The sequence below is a fragment of the Nothobranchius furzeri genome, chromosome 12 (genome assembly GCF_043380555.1).
Source record: "Nothobranchius furzeri strain GRZ-AD chromosome 12, NfurGRZ-RIMD1, whole genome shotgun sequence".
Lineage (NCBI taxonomy): Eukaryota > Metazoa > Chordata > Actinopteri > Cyprinodontiformes > Nothobranchiidae > Nothobranchius > Nothobranchius furzeri.
The window spans coordinates 51,243,944-51,261,652 of record NC_091752.1 but is presented as its reverse complement, the minus strand read 5'-3'; the positions used below and the strand labels follow the sequence as shown (position 1 = coordinate 51,261,652).

Sequence of the window (17,709 nt, the reverse complement as noted above, 5' to 3'; positions counted from 1 at the left end):
TCCAGAACAACGGAGGTTAAAGAAAAAAGTAAGTGAAGCTGCTGAAAAAAGGGGAGGTCTGGAGCCATGTTCTACAGGGAAAAAAACATCGACATATAAAAATAACAACAGCTGATTTATGGCAGATCCGCCGTTTTACGAACAAACCCCGCACACCCAGCGCGCCTCCACACACGCCGGTGTTCAGAAGGTGTTGACCCACTATTAGTCCCTTTAATTCCTATCTAGCCAATAGCGTCTCTCCGCTGCTGAAGACAACCAATCACCTTCACATTGTGGCAGCAGGCAGAGCCAAGGAGGACAAAACGACCAATGGTTGTGAAGCTCGTGAATAATGTGACAGCATGGACTCCTCCACCTGCATCGTAAAGTAAAGGGCGTTCCCGTTAGCGCCACAGCGGCTCACAGCAAACCAATGTGAGCCGCTGACATTTAACCAAAGCCGCCGCCCCCTTTTCTCCTCTCGGTCTTTACCGTTTCCCATCTTTTTTGGAGTGACTGCGACAGCTGCCAATGTTTAGCTAATCTTGTGGACGTTGGGACAAAACCGAAGGGTGAGTCTATTTTATGTTACAAAACGCTTGAATGGTTGCTCTGGGAGCGCGCGCGGGCACGCGGCCTCTCGATAGCTTTTCGGAATAGGTGCTTGATGGCACGTCCACCTCTCCACTCTGATAGGAAGCACAAACATTCACTCACATCGTCAGGTCTGTGAATTATTTCAGAAACGCTCTTGGTGTCTCTCTGCAGACACGTCGGGTTAAAGTCACCAGGGTTGGCTTCTGTTCGTTTTAAAAACTGAGGGCCTTGTGGAAATAAGCTCAATGTCCGTGAGTGTGAGCAAGGTCATAAAACATAATTCTGCAGGATGTTTAAATTGTAAATCGTAAGGATGGGACTGAAGTACGGAAAGCCGGAGGGTCCTCTTAAAAAGTTCATGAAAAAGTGGGGGGATGGTGGTTTATTCATTCGATGAATTCTCTTTAATTTCATTCTCTTTTGATTAAATCTGTTAAAAAGTAAAAGCAGTCACTACATACAGATTAATGAAGATCACCAGTGTGCAAAACTCTTAATTTATCTGGGTGTTTTTTTATTGATTTGATCCAAAATCTAGTCTGTGCCTAAGTTTAAGTGGACAGGACCCTCCCCCATCACATTGGATTTTACTCTGACGCAACTTTTTAGTTTTCCATGCACCTCAAATTCATGTGATTACCAAATATCACACAACATCACCTCATGGATGAATGAAAGGTGCTGAATCAAGTCTGAACTTGAAGCAGTTGAAGTGGCATCCTGTCTCTCACCATCCCTTCATTTGTTCATTAGGTTTCATCATTTCTACAAGCAGGAACTGAGAAAAAACGTATGCGTTTTAAATGTTACATCTGTTCTTGAGATTGGCAGTGGCAAACTGCTAATAATATAAGATTAGAATAATTTTCAGAAAGCTCTTTATTGTAGTGGTTAGGATGAGATGGACTCCTAAAAATAGTCATTATTAGGAATAAATATTAGGATTTATGTCCAAATCTTAACTGGTATCATTTGTGTTTCTGAAAGTAAATGCTGACAAATCTCTTCATAAAGTTTACACGCATGAAACTATTGTTTAATCTACAAATAATTAGAGAAAGATAAAATAATTCAGAAAACCTCTGGCTTCACATCACAGTGAAATAGTCTAATACTTAGTATAGTTGCTCAAGAGGAAGTTGCGTTTCAGGTTATCCTGGCAGTGCTCATTCAAATGTTTGGCTTTAGGTCTGAATTGTGGTTAAAAAAGATTTGATTTGAGTTTATTTGGAAATAACTATGAAAAAATAAAGCAATGTGCTATTTTTTTTAAATGTTGCGATGGGATATTTCAGTCGGTTTATACATAGATGTAAGGTGTGTGTCCCTTCTTAGCAGGGTATGTTCTATTTTTACCCAGCATGCCGTTGGCCCGCAGCCTGTCCGTCACGTCCCTGTCAGGACTTGAAGAGTGGGACGAAGAGTTTGATTTGGAGGATGCTGTTCTTTTCGAAATAGCTTGGGAGGTCGCAAATAAAGGCAAATATTATAATTGTTGTATTTGCTTAAAATTTTCAAAAATCCTTACTTTGGGAAAAATGTATTTCCATCTGCTTGGACTTTGTGTTCTTGTTTGAAGTTGGAGGAATCTACACCGTCATCCAGACCAAAGCCCGTCTGACCGCGGAGGAATGGGGGGAGAACTATTTCCTCGTGGGGCCCTATGTGGAGAGCAACGTGCGCACTCAGGTGGAGCTGATCGAACCCACCAACCCGGTGCTAAAACGCACCATTGACCAAATGAACGCCAGTGGGTGTAAGGTATATAAACCGTAAACACACACATTCTCCTCTAAAGGGCGGTCGTTCTGGCTGCTTAACACTAGAATAAATAGGGTGAGATCAGTGATCATGTGGATGGAGAAGTTCCACACAAAGGTTAGAGGTTGCATCGGTGTCTCCGTGTTTTGAGCTGTCTCACACAGACTCTGTCCAGAAATAGACGAGTGGGCTTGATACATGTGGGGTTTTGTGCTGTGTCACTGGAGGATCGCTGTGGTTTTATGTGTCAAGGCTGGAAGTGGTGCTGCATTTAAAGGAACCGTGCATCTTGTGTCATAGAAGAGGCTATTGCCAAGACTCAGACGCTCTTTCTTATTTCCGTTTTGTTTTAGTTTGATCTAGTCAAATTTTACAGCAGGATTAGGGCCGATTCTTGGAATTATTTCTCGGAATTCTGACTTAATTCTCAGAATTCTGACTTATTTCTCGGAATTCTGAGTTTTTTCTCCCAGAATTCTGACTTTTTTTTATCGCAATTCGGACTTTTTTCTCAGAATTTTGATTTTTCTCTCAGAAATCTGACTTTTTTCCTGGAATGCTGACTTTTTTCCTTGGAATGATGACTTTTTTCCTAAGAATGCTGACTTTTTTTCCTCGGAATGCTTACTTTTTCCCCTCGGAATGCTGACTTTTTTCCCTTGGAATGCTGACTTTTCTCTCAGAAATCTCTTTTTTTCCTGGAATGCTGACTTTTTTTCACGGAATACAGATTTTTTTCTCAGAAATCTGACTTTAATCTCGGAGTTCTAACTATAATAATCCTGAGACAAGTCGGAATTCTGAGATTTAAGTCGGAATTCTGAGATTTAAGTTGGATTTATGAGACTAAAGTCGGAATTTGATTCCAGAAAAAAGTCTGAATTATCTTTTTTTTCCTTTGGCCCTTATCCTCTTCCGTAAAATGTATAACCTCCTTGTCAAAAATGTGATTATGAATTTAAAATAGTTGAGATTTTGTGCTTTGATTATGTTTGTTAAAAGGCAATATTCACTTTAAACTTTTTTTTCCCTAGGGGAACTTTTTGTTTTTCAGCCAGCAAAAACCAAAAGGCATACAGGAAAAAAGAACACTTGTAAAACTACCCGGATACAAACGTAGGCTTCTATAGTCTCTGTGTGGGCCTATGTAGTTAAACTGTTCTGATGCAATTTGAAAACACAATAATAAACAAAATGCAAAACAATACTTGCAGTTAGAACTTGCCCGTATATTCCCTTTCACAGAAAATAATCTTAAATTTTAAATATGATTTAGTTTAGTTAAGCAACATTTTTAAAACTCATCTTGTCTCGCTACAACTTCATAGATTTACTTTGGCCGCTGGCTCATTGAAGGGAGTCCTTATGTGGTTCTGATCGACGTCGGCTTCACCGCCTGGTCTCTGGACCGCTGGAAGAGGGAGCTGTGGGAGCACTGTGGCATCGGCGTGCCGTGGTTCGACCGTGAGGCCAACGATGCTGTGCTGTTTGGCTTCCTGACTGCGTGGCTTCTGGGAGAGGTTAGCTGGATGATGTCAGCGTGTTTATCAAAGATCTTCTCGCTCTTAGTCGTCATTTATTATGGAAAATAACCAGTTACCTGCATCAGGTTTGAGTGTGTAGCTTATTCGTCTGTTTTGTATGTTTTTGATTAAAACTGCCTTTCTATCTTTCAGTGCAGAAATGTTGGTTTGTGCTCTACTAACATTTTTAATACAAATGCTGTTATTTCTAGTACGCAGCTCAGAGCGAAGAGTCTCCACACATCGTGGCCCATTTCCACGAGTGGCTGGCTGGACTCGGCCTGGTACTGTGTCGACAGAGACAGCTCCCCATTGCTACTATATTCACCACTCATGCTACGCTGCTGGGACGCTACCTTTGTGCTGGAAGCGTGGACTTTTACAACAACCTTGCTCAGGTGTGAATGGTTGCTAATTCCAGAAATTAAACCCCGAATCTCCAGTTATTGGCCTTTTTTATTCCGATGGTGAATTTAAAAATATTTGTGATATTGACATTTTACTCTGCGTGTTATATCTCACTCAGTTCAACGTGGACAAGGAAGCTGGTGATCGACAGATCTACCATCGGTACTGTTTGGAACGGGCGGCTGCTCACTGCACTCACGTTTTCACCACAGTGTCACAGATTACAGCTATTGAGGCGGAGCACCTGCTCAAGAGGAAACCAGGTACTATTCTGTTCTCCCAACCATCACCACACTTGGTATTCTGGGGCTTACTTTTTTAGTCTACACAAGGTGTGTCTTTGCCAAAGTGACCTTTAAGAGGTACACTATGACATTAGTTGGTACATCATGATGTCACAATGTTGTTGATGGCGTGTGCGTGCGTGCGGTTGCGGCTCCGCCCTCTTGGTTTACCAGGCAACGGCATTTGTTGCATTTTTCAAGGAAGTGGGAGTGGACAGGGTATCTGCGGGTCCTTAAAAAGTCTTAAAAAGCCTTAAATTAGCTTTTCCAAATTTAAGGCCTTAAAAATCCTTAAAAATTACAAATAATCCTTAAATACAGTTTCCAGAGGTCTTAAAAGACCCAACAAACAAGATTCTTTTATTTCTATAAAATTTTTGTGAATTTCTAGTTGGTGTTCAGCGTTTTTTGTGTACGTTGTTGGCATAAGCGGAACCGTACACATTCAGTTGGTTGTGAAAGGGAGCTATTTTTAGATGAGCACGTTAGCTGGTTAAGCTAGTGGGCGCTTGCGCCATGGGGAAGTGCAAGTTTAATGGTAACTGGATGGCTAATCCCACGATCGTGGCTTGGTTAGCACCGGTTCCAGGCAACAGCTGGAAATTATAGCTTAAATGATAAATGACCCGCACTTGTATAGCGCCCCTCAGAGTCAGGACTCCAAAGCGCTTTACACTACAGTGTATCATTCATCCATTCACACACATCCACACAATGGTGGGGATGAGCCATGATGTTGCCACAGCTGCCCTGGGGCGCACTGACAGAGGCGAGGCTGCCGAGAACACCGGTCCCTCCGACCACCACCAGCAGGCAAGGTGGGTTAAGTGTCCGGAGCCGGGATCGAACCTGCAACCTTCCGATTACTGGACAACCCGCTCAACCTGTTGAGCTACTGCTGCCCTGCTTAAATATCTTAAATTTGGTCAAAGTGGCCTTAAAAAAGGTCTTAAAAAGTCTTAAATTTGGCTCCCTTAAACCTGCAGATACCCTGAGTGGAGTAAAACTGATGGGGATGACTTGGTCTTTAATAAGCTGCAGGTGGTTACCATGGTGACTCCTTTTCTTTTCACACTCATACATCATAATCTGGGTAGTTTACTGTAGATTATTAAACATGTATTGGGGCCAGTGAAAGGTTTGGGGTGGCACACCAAATGTGGTAACCGTGGGAGAGTTTAGCCTGTAGCTGGCCATTGCTTCTTCATACTTTTCATTTAAAGGAAGTACATTTTTTATGTTTTTAAATTATTTTCTTGAGCCTGTTGGTGCTAAAATGACACAATTACAGGGTTAATGAAAGTCGCTCTGCCCCTTGTAGCCAGAATACCACACTTGAGCCTCTCTGGACCGCCACCCTTACGTCTCTCAAAGTCATGTGTCTCGTGTGAAAGAGTAACGCTTTACAGCAATCCATGTTTACACCTCAGAACAGACGAGCTTCACCTGGTTAGCATTTACTGTAACGTATTCATCGTAGCAGAGCCTCAGAACAGACAAAGAAAACCTTTTTTCTTAAAGAATAAAAAAAGAGGAAGAAAAAGAACGTCTGACCACAATACGTATCAAACAGGAGGCAACATCGGGAGTTTTCTGAATCGTGAGAGCTCAGTCATTTATTCTTTCTTGTCTCTACCTGAGGTCCTTGTATCCTTGTGTGACAGGGTGAGCGTCACCGTATCCAGATTATTCATGCTTCCTGGCTACTTGGTCACAGGGATGTCCCTTAGGCTGACTGGTTAGCGCTCGTGACTCTCACCCGGGAGTCTGGGGGTCAAATCCCTCGTTTCTCCACCTTGCCACACTTGCATCATACACCAGTGAATCTTCAGCGTACCGCGCAGATCCCGGCTACCGCTGAGCAGCGCTGCCAGCCAGCTGGCGCCGGCGGCCTTCAGATTTATTACCACCCTTACCTCAGTGTCATCCTTTCATCTGACTGTGCTAAACAAAAAATTAAACTAAACTTGGCGACAATACATGAAGAACTGCAGCAGGCCCCATCGTACAACTTTGTTTACAAAGATTTTTATTATTATTTTTGACAATTCTAAAACAACAAAAGCCTATCAAGACTGAAGGTTTTAACTTTTGTGTTGCCAGATATTAAAATACTAACATTTAAATCTGTAATCCTCCCCCGCTTCGTCTGCCTTTGTTACAAGAAGAAAAACTGGTTTGGCTGACAATGACTCTTGGGCTTGGATGGGCCACGAAAGAGACTACATACCTGACCTTCAATTCTGGGGAAAATAAACACAGATTAGTGGATTTTCGAATTTAGGCGACCTTCGTTTCATCACTATGACATGATCAGCCTTTATAGTCGGCCTCGGAGGGAAGCAATCCCTGAATTTGGTCACAACCTTAGATAATGTTGTCACTTTGGCCAGCAGCACATGGTTTTATGTTTTTAGCCTAATTATAATTCAAGAGGTTTTTTTTCTCAGCCAACTTATTACTTCACCAAAACGGTTTTTTATGTCATGATTTGATGAGCTATATTAAATTTACAGACATCATCACTCCCAATGGACTCAATGTGAAGAAGTTCTCTGCTATGCACGAGTTTCAAAACCTCCACGCCCAGAGCAAGAGCCGCATCCAGGAGTTTGTCAGGGGACACTTCTATGGGTCAGAACTCACATTAACCCGGTCTTAAAAGAAGCGTGGTGTCATGTGTTCAGTGGAGGCGTTTGGCTCACTGCAGCTTGTCTTCGCCATCAGGCACCTCGACTTCAACTTGGACAAGTGTTTGTTCCTCTTCATAGCTGGGAGGTACGAGTTCTCCAACAAAGGAGCCGACGTCTTCTTGGAGGCTTTAGCCAGACTCAACTATCTCCTGAGAGTAAGTGTGTGTGTGTGTGTGACGTGGTTTCACCGAGTGCTCAGGTGTAGTTTGATGCTCCAACAGGTATTTGTGTTGCACAGGTCAACCACAGCGACGTGACTGTTATAGCGTTCTTCATCATGCCAGCTCGCACAAACAACTTCAACGTGGAGACCTTGAAGGGCCAAGCTGTCCGAAAGCAGCTCTGGTGAGGATGCTGTGAATCCAGATGTTTCTAAACTGAGGATGTTCTTTCATAGGCTGACAGCCCACTTGTGTTTGTTTTGCTGTCTGTGACAGGGATACAGCTCAGACTGTGAAGGAACGCTTTGGAAAGAAGCTTTATGAGTCACTTCTAGTGTGAGTTGTCCACGTAAAGATCAAAAAAGACTTCTTTTTTTATCTTTTAGCTCTAGAAATGCAAAGATGGTGCCCTTTTGAGGTATTTTCTTAACCTGAAATGTTGAAATTCTCTTCAATGTGTTCTCTGTCTTTTGGCAGAATGACTAAAATACAAGCTGAGACCAGGAAACCAAAGCTCTTGATTTAGGTTTAAAATGTTTGTTCTTTAGTGGGCAGTTGCCAGATGTCTCCAAGATGCTGGACAAAGAGGACTTCACCATAATGAAGCGTGCCATCTTTGCGACTCAGAGGCAGTCCCAGCCTCCAGTTTGTACCCACAACATGCTGGAGGACAGCAGCGACCCCATCCTCAGCTGTGTCCGCCGCATCGGCCTTTTCAACAGCTCCTCTGACCGAGTCAAGGTACCACATCTGACGGGAGCAAAAATAAACGTGGCGCTTGTTGGGGACGTTTGCATAAAGCCTGCAGGATTTCTTTTTCAGTACAATGTTATGTTTTACGTCTTGCTGGATTACAGCCTCGCTTCTCCTTCCTCAGATTATCTTCCATCCAGAGTTCCTTTCATCTACCTCTCCTCTGCTTCCCATGGATTATGAGGAGTTTGTCCGAGGTTGCCACCTTGGCGTCTTCCCTTCTTACTATGAGCCTTGGGGCTATACACCAGGTAGTAATCATGAGCACTGAAGCACACATGGGTTTATCATGTGAATAATCCTCCATGTTTGTGTCGCCACCAGCTGAGTGCACAGTCATGGGAATTCCTTCAATCTCCACCAACCTCTCAGGTTTTGGATGTTTCATGGAGGAACACATAGCAGACCCTTCGGCATATGGTGTGTATCTTTATTCACTTCTCAAGTTTTAAAAACCATTTTAGCCTAGAAATCTATAGACAGGCTGTAGCACTAGAAAAATATGTAGTTATGCAGGTCGGTCAAGCCACGCTCTATTGTAGTCTCAGCTGGTCTACCATTGGCCTGAACAATTTTAGGATGGACCAATCACAGCTCTCTGTTTGGGTGGGCGTAGCACCAGAGCTGCGCAATAGTGTATGGCTGCAGACCCGGACACCGCAGAATAAGGCCGACTGCAGATTCAGGCTTCTGTTGTTTCTGAGACGGCTCCCCCTAAAGGATTAGTGTTTAAAGTGACAATGTGTAGTTTTTACCATTAATCTGTGGAAATATCCATTGAAATATTGTTGTAAATGACTTAAAAGATGCCCAGTTATTGAAAAATATTGGCAGTTTTTTTTAACATATTACCATAAAAATCAGGTCTAAAATACATGGAGCGGGTCTAAGGGTGTTTCTCAATGGCAAGGAATCTCACCTTGATGTCTTGGCCCCACCCCGGTTGCCTAGGGGATACGTCACCAGGAACCGCCAAGACGTGTTCCAATGTTCATGTTCTACCGAGGCGTGTGTTCCCCGTTTGTTAGCCGTTTAGCTAGCTGAGCAAGGATACATGGGAGGTGTTTTGTAGCCTAGCCTTGGTCAAAAATTTCCCAGAATACCCCGCTGTATTTTCAAAAGGACGGTGGATCAGAAGCCAGCAGCTACTTCGGGGGGTAAATTTCAAGGTTAAAAGTAAGTCAACTACTTTAAAATGTTCTTTTAGATCCAAAGAAGTTATCTAAGGTTGGTTAGTTGCTTAGTAGTTGCAGCTTCGGTGGCTAGCGGGTAGTAACTCACTTATATATTTAATTTAACAAACATATACACAATTTAAAAAGTAAAAGTCTCGTTATATATTCATATTGAAACGTATACGTATAAAATATAAAGTTATCTTCCGTGTCATGTGACGTTACGTGGCCGCGGTCACGTGATGCAAGTCTGTTCCATTTAACAGTTTTCTTTTTCCAAGGAAGAACAGTGTCCTCGTAAGCAAGGCGCCTGGCCTCCCAAGATGTCGCCCCGCAAGGCCAGACGCCTTGATATTGAGAGACACCCTAAGTCTCTGAGTGACGCCATATTGGATGCCATGTTTACTTCTACGGAAGTCTGTGAGGGCAAAATACATTTACTGATTTGTAACAAATGGTTACAAAATCTTTCAGCGTTAATAAGCATTGTTGCTTTACACATTTACCTCTTCACTCGTTGCCAGTGATGAAAGGGAATCTGATGTTCTTGTTATTTTGCTGGAGGTTGCACTCCCGGGGATTTTTCACCCTAATGGTCATCTGTTGGTAAGGTCTTATTTGAACACAAAAATAATGCTTGCTTGCAGTGATTTAGGTATGTACTGCCCTCTATCGCCACGGAAACTACACGCTGTCACTTTAACTGCAATTGTAGACTCAAAACATACCTTTAGGTCATGTTATTAATAAAAAAATTATTAGAAGTCCAATTGTATTAAACCAACGTAAAATGATTTATTGCTGGTGAAGCATTAACCTTATTAAATCAAAATAATAACTAATTGACCAGTCTTGTTCCATCTAAATGAAATATGTTTTTCGTGTTACTTTACACACACTCACACAATACTTTAGTAAAGCCCATCTTTAGATTAACAACTTCGTAACACCTTGATGGACAAAAACACAGTGGTGGAGGACGGATATGTCGGCACATTCTTCATTTTTGCAGCAGTCAGGATTTTAAATCTTCTGCCAGTGCTGGAGGAGCTGCCAGACATTCATTTTCTATTGGGATCAATTGCTGTCAAACAGTGGGCAGCGCTGTCTCAAAAACAGAAGCCTGAATGTAAAGTCGGTCTGAATCTGCAGTCTGGGTCTGCAGCGACTCCCTTCTCGAGCTGCGATGGAGAAAATCTACAAAGATGGCATCAGCTCAGGAACAGCACTCGTTTGAAATGACTTTGGACGAGTTAGACTTGAGCTTCTTTTGAGTCATGAGCAGATCGATACTTAAGTCATTCATTTAGAAAAATTATTTTTCTTCTTTCTCCTTCGGTGCATGGCGGACTGACCCATTGACTGATTCATGAATCGATGAATGCATCATGTTCGTTGCGCTGATTGGTCCTAGTGCTGTCCAATTGTGTGCAGAGACGGTTTTGAAAGACAGCCGTAGATTCCGCCCCAAGACTGAGCAGTCTTTATGGGTCGTGGCATGTTTACACACATCGGATGGCTTACCGGGCTATGATGTTTTCTCTGGGGAATTAAAATGCCCTTTCTCTTGTTAGGTATTTACATCCTTGATCGCCGTTACAAGGGGGTTGATGAGTCATGCAACCAGCTCACCTCCTTCCTGTTCCAGTTCTGCAAGCAGAGCCGGCGCCAGCGGATCATCCAGAGAAATCGCACGGAGCGCCTCAGTGACCTCCTGGATTGGAGATACCTTGGCAGGGTAAGATTACCAATCCCAGACATGATCTTTAATCGATGCAGAAACGTCTATTTGAAGGGTCTTTCTCTGTTTTTTAGTTTTACATAGCTGCTCGTCACATGGCCCTGGCTAAAGCCTTCCCTGACACCTTCATATATGAGCCCGAAGAGACCGCCTCGGTGAGTTACTCAACCTCAAATGGAGCAGCCTTTTAACTTATTACCCATTGATTTAAATGTGTCCTTACTTGTATTTCAATTCCTTAAATGGATTTTGAACATTCCCAGTTTTAAAGAGACAATGTGTAGTTTTTACCATTAATTTCTGGAAATATCTATCAAAATGTTGTTTAAAGTGAATGAAATGAAGCCTGGTTTTTGAAAAATATTGGCGACTTCGTAGCATATAACCATAAAAATCCCATCTACGCTACACGGGAGCGGGTCTAAGTCTCCGGGCGACACCGTATTAGAGGCCATGTTTCCTTTTACTGGAGCCCATGAGCACAAAACGCATTTACTTATTTGTAACAAACTGTTACAAACTTTAGCCATTCTTAACTCATTCACTGCCAATTTACTGTGTGGGCATCGGAACAAGCCCCCGCACTGTGAGAACAAACACCTCAGCTCTAAAGCCGATCTTCATCTGCACACGTCACACGTCACGTGATCAGGAAGTTGAAAATCCATGTGCTAGGAGATCGTTTTGGGCCGCTGCTGTAAAAAAAAGTGAGGCGCGAACTGGAAAAGCTTCTGCCGATCACAATTCAACAACGGATTATGAAAGAACGGGTAACGCTCGAAACGCACAGATTCTTCCTGATGTAAGAGGTGAGTCTCCGCTTTGTTTTGGCGTCGACATCATCATCCTAGCGACATCATCCTAGCGCGCAACGTTCTGTGACTTTTAAAAAAACAGTAAAAACTGCAACAAACGCTGGCAGCGAAGGGCTTTACCGATCAGGAAACGGCTGGCAGCGAATGAGTTAAAGGTTGTTGTTTTACACATGTACTTGCGTTTGCTGCCAGTGATGAAAGGGAGTCTGCTGTTCTTGTTATTTAGCTGAAGTTTGCACTCCCCAGGGCTTTTTGACCCTTATGGGCCTCCATTGATAAGGTCTTACTCCAACACAAAAATATTGCTTGCTTGCAACGATTTAGGCATCTACTGCCTCCCTATCGCCAGGAAAAATACACACGGTCACTTTAAATGTTCTGATTTTTGGAGATTTCTTTGAGTGTGATGAAGTTGTGAACATTAAGTTTTGGCTCATCAAAACCTGCTGAAATTCTCGTTTTTATTCAACTCGATAGCTTTTATACAGGAAATATACAAAACTGTAGGTATTTTGTCCTCTTTCACTCAGGCTGTCCCTCCCTGCTGTAGGATGTTTTGTGTCAAACCATCAGAAAGCCCTGAGTTCACACGGCCATTCTCGAGTTTTCATGTCATATCCGACAGACGCTAGAAGCATAAAAGTGTATTTTTGTTGTTTGTCAAAGATAAAAAAAAAATACTTTATAGTTGTTTGAGGCTTACTTTGTGTTTCTGACTGCCTGTTTTAGTCTGAGTTTAGATACACAGGGGTGTGTGGTTACCATGGCGATCCTTATCAAGACTCTTGAAACGACTTCTTACACCATTTGTACATTAAAACGGTTTTTCTTAGCTTGAGCCCCTATGGTTTTACCAAAGTTGCACATTTTCCGCCTCCATTTGAGATCTTGCATGTCGTTGTCAGACTGCAGGTTTCCGTTACCCCCGACCTGCCTCTGTGCCGCCATCTCCAGCCCTGTCCCGTCACTCCTCCCCGCACCACAGTGAGGCCGAAGACAACGAGGAGGACGAGCGTTACGACGAGGAACTGGAGGCCGAAAAGGATCGAGTGAACATCCGCCAGCCCTACACGATGCCAGTGAAAAACAAAGTGTCAGCTGTCCTGGGAGCCAACGGAGATGGAGAGGGAGATGTGAACGGAGATGAGAACGGAGATGGTGACGAAGTGACCAGCGAGAAAAACTGAGGAGCGTACATGTAGGATACATGCTGAACCACACTAGTGAAACATTGTTTGTTGCAGTCGTTAGTCATCCTCGCACTACAAACGTTATAAATGAGTGCAGCTGTGGTAGTGTTTAAGTGTGTGTGATGAATTTAGCTGTGGCTTTTTGTGGGGAAAGGAAATTGCATCACTGTCAGCGTCTTCCTGCCCAGTTTGTACCTCAGAACCTCTAAAACCATCAGCCAGTTTGATCAGTTTTGGTATCGTTTCATTTCTACACCAGCAGAAAAAGGCACAGTGCAGAGAACTAGGACAGCTCAGTGTTGTGTTGCTGGTTTTGTTAGTGTACCAATACTGAATAATTTATGTCTAAAATGTTGAGAGAAAACAGCCGAGAAAGGTTTTGTACGTGATTCAGACATTAGTCCAAGCAGGGAAAACCTTTCCTTCATTTTACCTACATCACATGTTCTCAGAAAAAACCTCGTGGCTTTGTCTCAAATGCCTCGTTTACTTCAAAACGCCCTAGAATGGAAATGAAATGCGGGTGACGCGCATGCACATTAAGGAGCAGCTCAAAAAGTCTTGTTAAAAGCTTTTACTTTGAAGTTGTGTGTTTTCCATTTCATTTCTTTGCCTTATTGTATCAGTTTCTTCGACGCTGAGCAACTTGAAACACCTTTCACCTGTCGATTTGCACGCTTGTTTGGCTTATCCTCCATTTTCCCATTTTCAGGAAGTATTTATTAGTGGAAGATGGAAAGATGAGTGTGAGGGAAAAAATGGAATAACAGAACAGAGATTTATGATGTTGGTTGAATTTTCCAACAGAAGATGGAAGAGATTTAGAAGCGAGTTAGGGTTCGTCATGAATGAGTTGTGTTGGAATAGACTAACTGGTTTTACCAGGTGAATTGCTGTCACCCCACTGTAAGAGTTGTTTGTTCCAATGCTGTATCAGATGAACTTCTAATAAAAGCTAAAATATACGAATACACCTGTTAGTGTTTTACAAGCGACGCCTGGCTCTGCTTATTCAGTTTATTGAAGCCCATACGCTGAGGTCAGGGGGTTCGTAGAAGCTCCGTACCACCCTACATATCCAGCATGATCCTTGTAATTTATACGGGATTTGGAAAAGGGATCTTCCTCCCATGTTCATCATCCTCCTCAGCACAGGTAAACTCTGCCTCCGTGGCCTTTGCAAACTTTAAGGAACAAGAAATTCAAATTAGAGTCTTTCTTATTGACAAACTTATCACAATTATTCAAAAAGTCAAAATTATTTAAATCTATGTGTTTTTGTCCCACGTTGCTCTGTTAGACGTGTTGAGAAATAACTCCAGACTCACTGAGTAAACTGCTCCAGAATGACTGGTATGTAGCCTTCCCAGTGACCGCTCCGAGTTTGGCTGGATTCCTCCTGACTGTCCGTACCGAGAAACCATCAGACCCAGTCACCTCCACCTCCACCACATGATGGTCTTGTAACCTGACGTACAGAGAAACACGAAACCCAATCGTTCAGGGCAAAAGCAGCTGTAGTGGGTCTGATTTGTGATGAATGAAAGACTCACTCTGTGTCTGATACGATTTCTCCCTGAACACCAGTGAATCCCAGCATTCCCGCTGCCACTGCTGCTGCCGCCATGGTGTTCACGTTGTTGGGAGCGAGTGGGCACAGCTCTGCCACCGAGCCTCGGAATAAAACTCTCCTTCCTTCCTTCAAGTCGGCGGGGATGTCTCCTTTCAGTCGGAAGCAGGACGGATGTTTAGACATTCTTATGAACAGAGCCTGAGAAGAATCATAATTTCTCTTTATTTCTCAATTATTTAACATTCTATAAAATTATATTTTAAATATTCGTTAATTATTTTTATTAATTTGCACTTGGTGCAGAGAAGGAAAGGATAATTTCCCTTTATGATACCTTCAAAGTCCCGCTATCGTTCAGCCTCTGGATGTCCTGGCCTCCCCATAATGCACCACTGGGGACATAAAGCGTCCTGCCATGTTGTTCAGACGCTTGACGCAGATTTTGGTTCAGATCAGCATCAGAAAGGGCGGAGGGAGATCCCACCTAAAGGGACATTATTAATGTTTTAGATAGAAACGGTGGCTCTTACATGGGTAATGGCAATCTTGTGGTTTTTGTAAAAAAAAACACATAAATAAAATAAAAAAATGTTTTTAGATGCACTGAGCCCCAGGAGTTTCCTAAAGATGTGCAAAACATCTGCCTTTTCCTCTATCGTGTTGAAAATCTTGCTATAGATCAACTAAAACTGAGTGTACATCGTCAGCCCAGCTTCTGTTATCACATGTCCCTGCCGAGGAAATCTCATCCACATAATATGAAACATCTGGACAGGAAAGAGGCTAAAACTCCTTTATCCTATTATGGGATAAAACAATCAGGTTTGTATTCTTCCAAGTTACAAGGAGCCACTTCTTGCAGAGAGAACACCTCTCCAAACCATGACGCAACCACCACCGTGCCTCTTAGTTGAAGTTCTTGTGCCACGTTAAACTTTTTCTTAACGCTTATAATCCAAACAAAATAAATTCATATTTTCTCGTGTTTTCATTATAAAAATTTCCCAGCAGCTTACCAATTTGACCCCCTTGGCAAACTTCAAGTGTCGGACGACGTTTTCTAACCTTGACTATGAACATCTTTTTCTTTCCCTAAACTTCCTCATTCCTTTTCTCCTCTTTCTACATAAAGGCACTTTTATGTTTATGTTTATTCACTTAGCAGACGCTTTTATCCAAAACGACTTACAATTTATAACCTATAGGGCATGTTGTGATCTGTGGGGGAAATCGGAGTACCCGGAGGAAACCCACGCATGCATGGGGAGAACACGCAACTCCACGCGGAAAGGCCGCAGCCGAGTTTCGAACCTGCAACCTTCGTGCTGCGAGGCAGCAGTGCTAACCACTGCACCACCATGCAGCCCAGATGTGTTGATTTTTTTTGTTAGAATTGCCTGTTTCCTACATAATGCATGCCCAAGTATGGAGTTTTGTCACATTTGAAGGACTCTATTCTGTACTTTTGACAACTTTCAGACATGCTTGTTGTAGAGAACTACAAACTCCAGATAATAATGATTATTTACATATTTTTAATGAGAATTTTTCCTAATGCTGATGCAGAAAAAGCTGCATGTCTCCATTATGTTTTGTTGAAGCTCTTAGCTTTTTTACATTTCTATTGACCCAGATATTCTCCAAAGATCCATTACTGGCTCGTGTATCATCAATGATATATAAAATAAAAGCCATCAGAACAATTGCAGTAGGATGATCTCACCATGAAGTGACTCTTGGACAGAAAACGGACTCCATATTCAATCACAATCTGAGGATGGCAAACTTCTACAATCACATCACACTGCCTGTAAATCACAGGAAAACATTTTATTATAGCCCACTGTGCCTTTACGAATGCTATAAACCATTAAAAATGGATTCAAAACTCCCTAACTGTAAATGTGGCTTTAACCTGTTAGCAAAAGATGAGAGGTCATCCAGAACGAGCTCGGGTGAAACCAGACCCTTGAGTTTGTCAGAATTCCTGTTCCAGACAAAACCCAGAGTCAGACCGAGGCTGGGTCCATCTTTAAGGAGCCTGTCCACCAGGTACTGTCCTGAATCACACATCCATCCACATGTTAATAGTCAATTAATCAAAGAGTGTGTGTTTGGGGTTTAGATGGGTTCAGACCTAAATGCCCAAATCCTACAACTCCAATCGTCAGAGTGGGAGAACTGGACGCCATATTCTGTTGGAAGGAAAGAAACATGAACCGGAACAAAACACATGCACCCGGCTGCTTTAGATCTCTATTATCTCGCCTTAGCAGTTACCGTTTTTATTGCCTTCTGTCGTACAATCCTCTGGATTTACGTCTCCCACCGTGAAGCAAACAACCACTGCTCTAGGAATTATGGGAAAGCAGAGGGCAAAGTTTGACTCAGAGAGGCCAGTTAATTATTACTTGGACAGTGTAAGAAGACGAAAGAAAATGAGCTTCCAATCCATCGACAGCATCACTGTTCTAGGCTTTAACAGAGCTTTTAGCTGAATTTGTGAATGTCTCTTTTATATGAGCGGACTTGGTCATATTATTTTGAAGAATGTTGTGTTATCATTTAAGGAATTAGATTTGGTTTATTGTTTTTTTCACACACCCCTAATAAAAGTCATATGTGTTGTATATGTCACTAATATTACCTCTTTAAACAATAGTGCCTGGTCTGAGTCCCAGAAAAATACGGGGATAATTAACATGATTCTTGTTTTACACCACGGTTGCCTTCGTTGGATCACAACCTTGTTTTCAGCAAATCACCAAAAATGCCAAATTCATATTTTCCCCCTTGTTTTCTTGTGTGAACATTAAAGGCTTAAAAATCTAATAATGTTCGGAACATTTAACCCACTCCACCTTAATTACAACTCTAATCATGCCATTCATAAAATATACAGCAGCTATGAAGTTCATGAGTCAAGTCCAAACCAGCTTGTACCATATGCACCCATTTGACTTTGAACCTGATGTGCTGTCATCAACCTATTAGCGGTGGAGAGGTCAAAGGTCAGCCATGGTTCGTGCATGAGAACGTGAATCTTGGACGAC

General features: G+C 42.5%; 2 protein-coding genes across 4 annotated transcripts; one reads left to right on the top strand and one right to left on the bottom strand.

Annotated features, from left to right (window-relative positions):
• Window positions 1-342: 342 nt before the first annotated feature.
• gys1 (glycogen synthase 1 (muscle)) lies at window positions 343-13,875 on the top strand. Of its 2 annotated transcripts, none has more exons than XM_015945883.3 (16): window positions 343-554; window positions 1,940-2,058; window positions 2,159-2,340; window positions 3,669-3,860; window positions 4,076-4,261; window positions 4,390-4,534; window positions 7,072-7,189; window positions 7,283-7,403; window positions 7,487-7,593; window positions 7,686-7,745; window positions 7,958-8,150; window positions 8,287-8,413; window positions 8,487-8,582; window positions 10,912-11,075; window positions 11,153-11,233; window positions 12,799-13,875. In XM_015945883.3, exons 2-16 carry the CDS (start codon window positions 1,941-1,943, stop codon window positions 13,078-13,080), a joined length of 2,172 nt encoding a protein of 723 aa, XP_015801369.1. In that variant the 5' UTR covers window positions 343-554; window position 1,940; the 3' UTR covers window positions 13,081-13,875. The 2 variants fall into 2 exon arrangements, with proteins under 2 accessions (XP_015801369.1, XP_015801370.1); XM_015945884.3 differs by lacking the exon at window positions 343-554 and adding an exon at window positions 586-707.
• Window positions 13,876-14,086: 211 nt separating this feature from the next.
• On the bottom strand, window positions 14,087-17,045 carry aspdh (aspartate dehydrogenase domain containing). 2 transcript variants are annotated; one of them, XM_015945887.3, is made up of 8 exons: window positions 16,937-17,045; window positions 16,794-16,851; window positions 16,572-16,716; window positions 16,380-16,464; window positions 14,991-15,140; window positions 14,637-14,854; window positions 14,412-14,551; window positions 14,087-14,267 (listed from the first exon to the last, which is right to left on the bottom strand). In XM_015945887.3, the coding sequence occupies exons 2-8, from the start codon at window positions 16,846-16,848 to the stop codon at window positions 14,230-14,232; spliced, it is 831 nt and encodes a 276-aa protein (XP_015801373.1). In that variant the 5' UTR covers window positions 16,849-16,851; window positions 16,937-17,045; the 3' UTR covers window positions 14,087-14,229. The 2 variants fall into 2 exon arrangements, with proteins under 2 accessions (XP_015801373.1, XP_070398766.1); XM_070542665.1 differs by lacking the exon at window positions 16,937-17,045 and having other exon boundaries at window positions 16,794-16,928.
• Window positions 17,046-17,709: the final 664 nt, after the last annotated feature.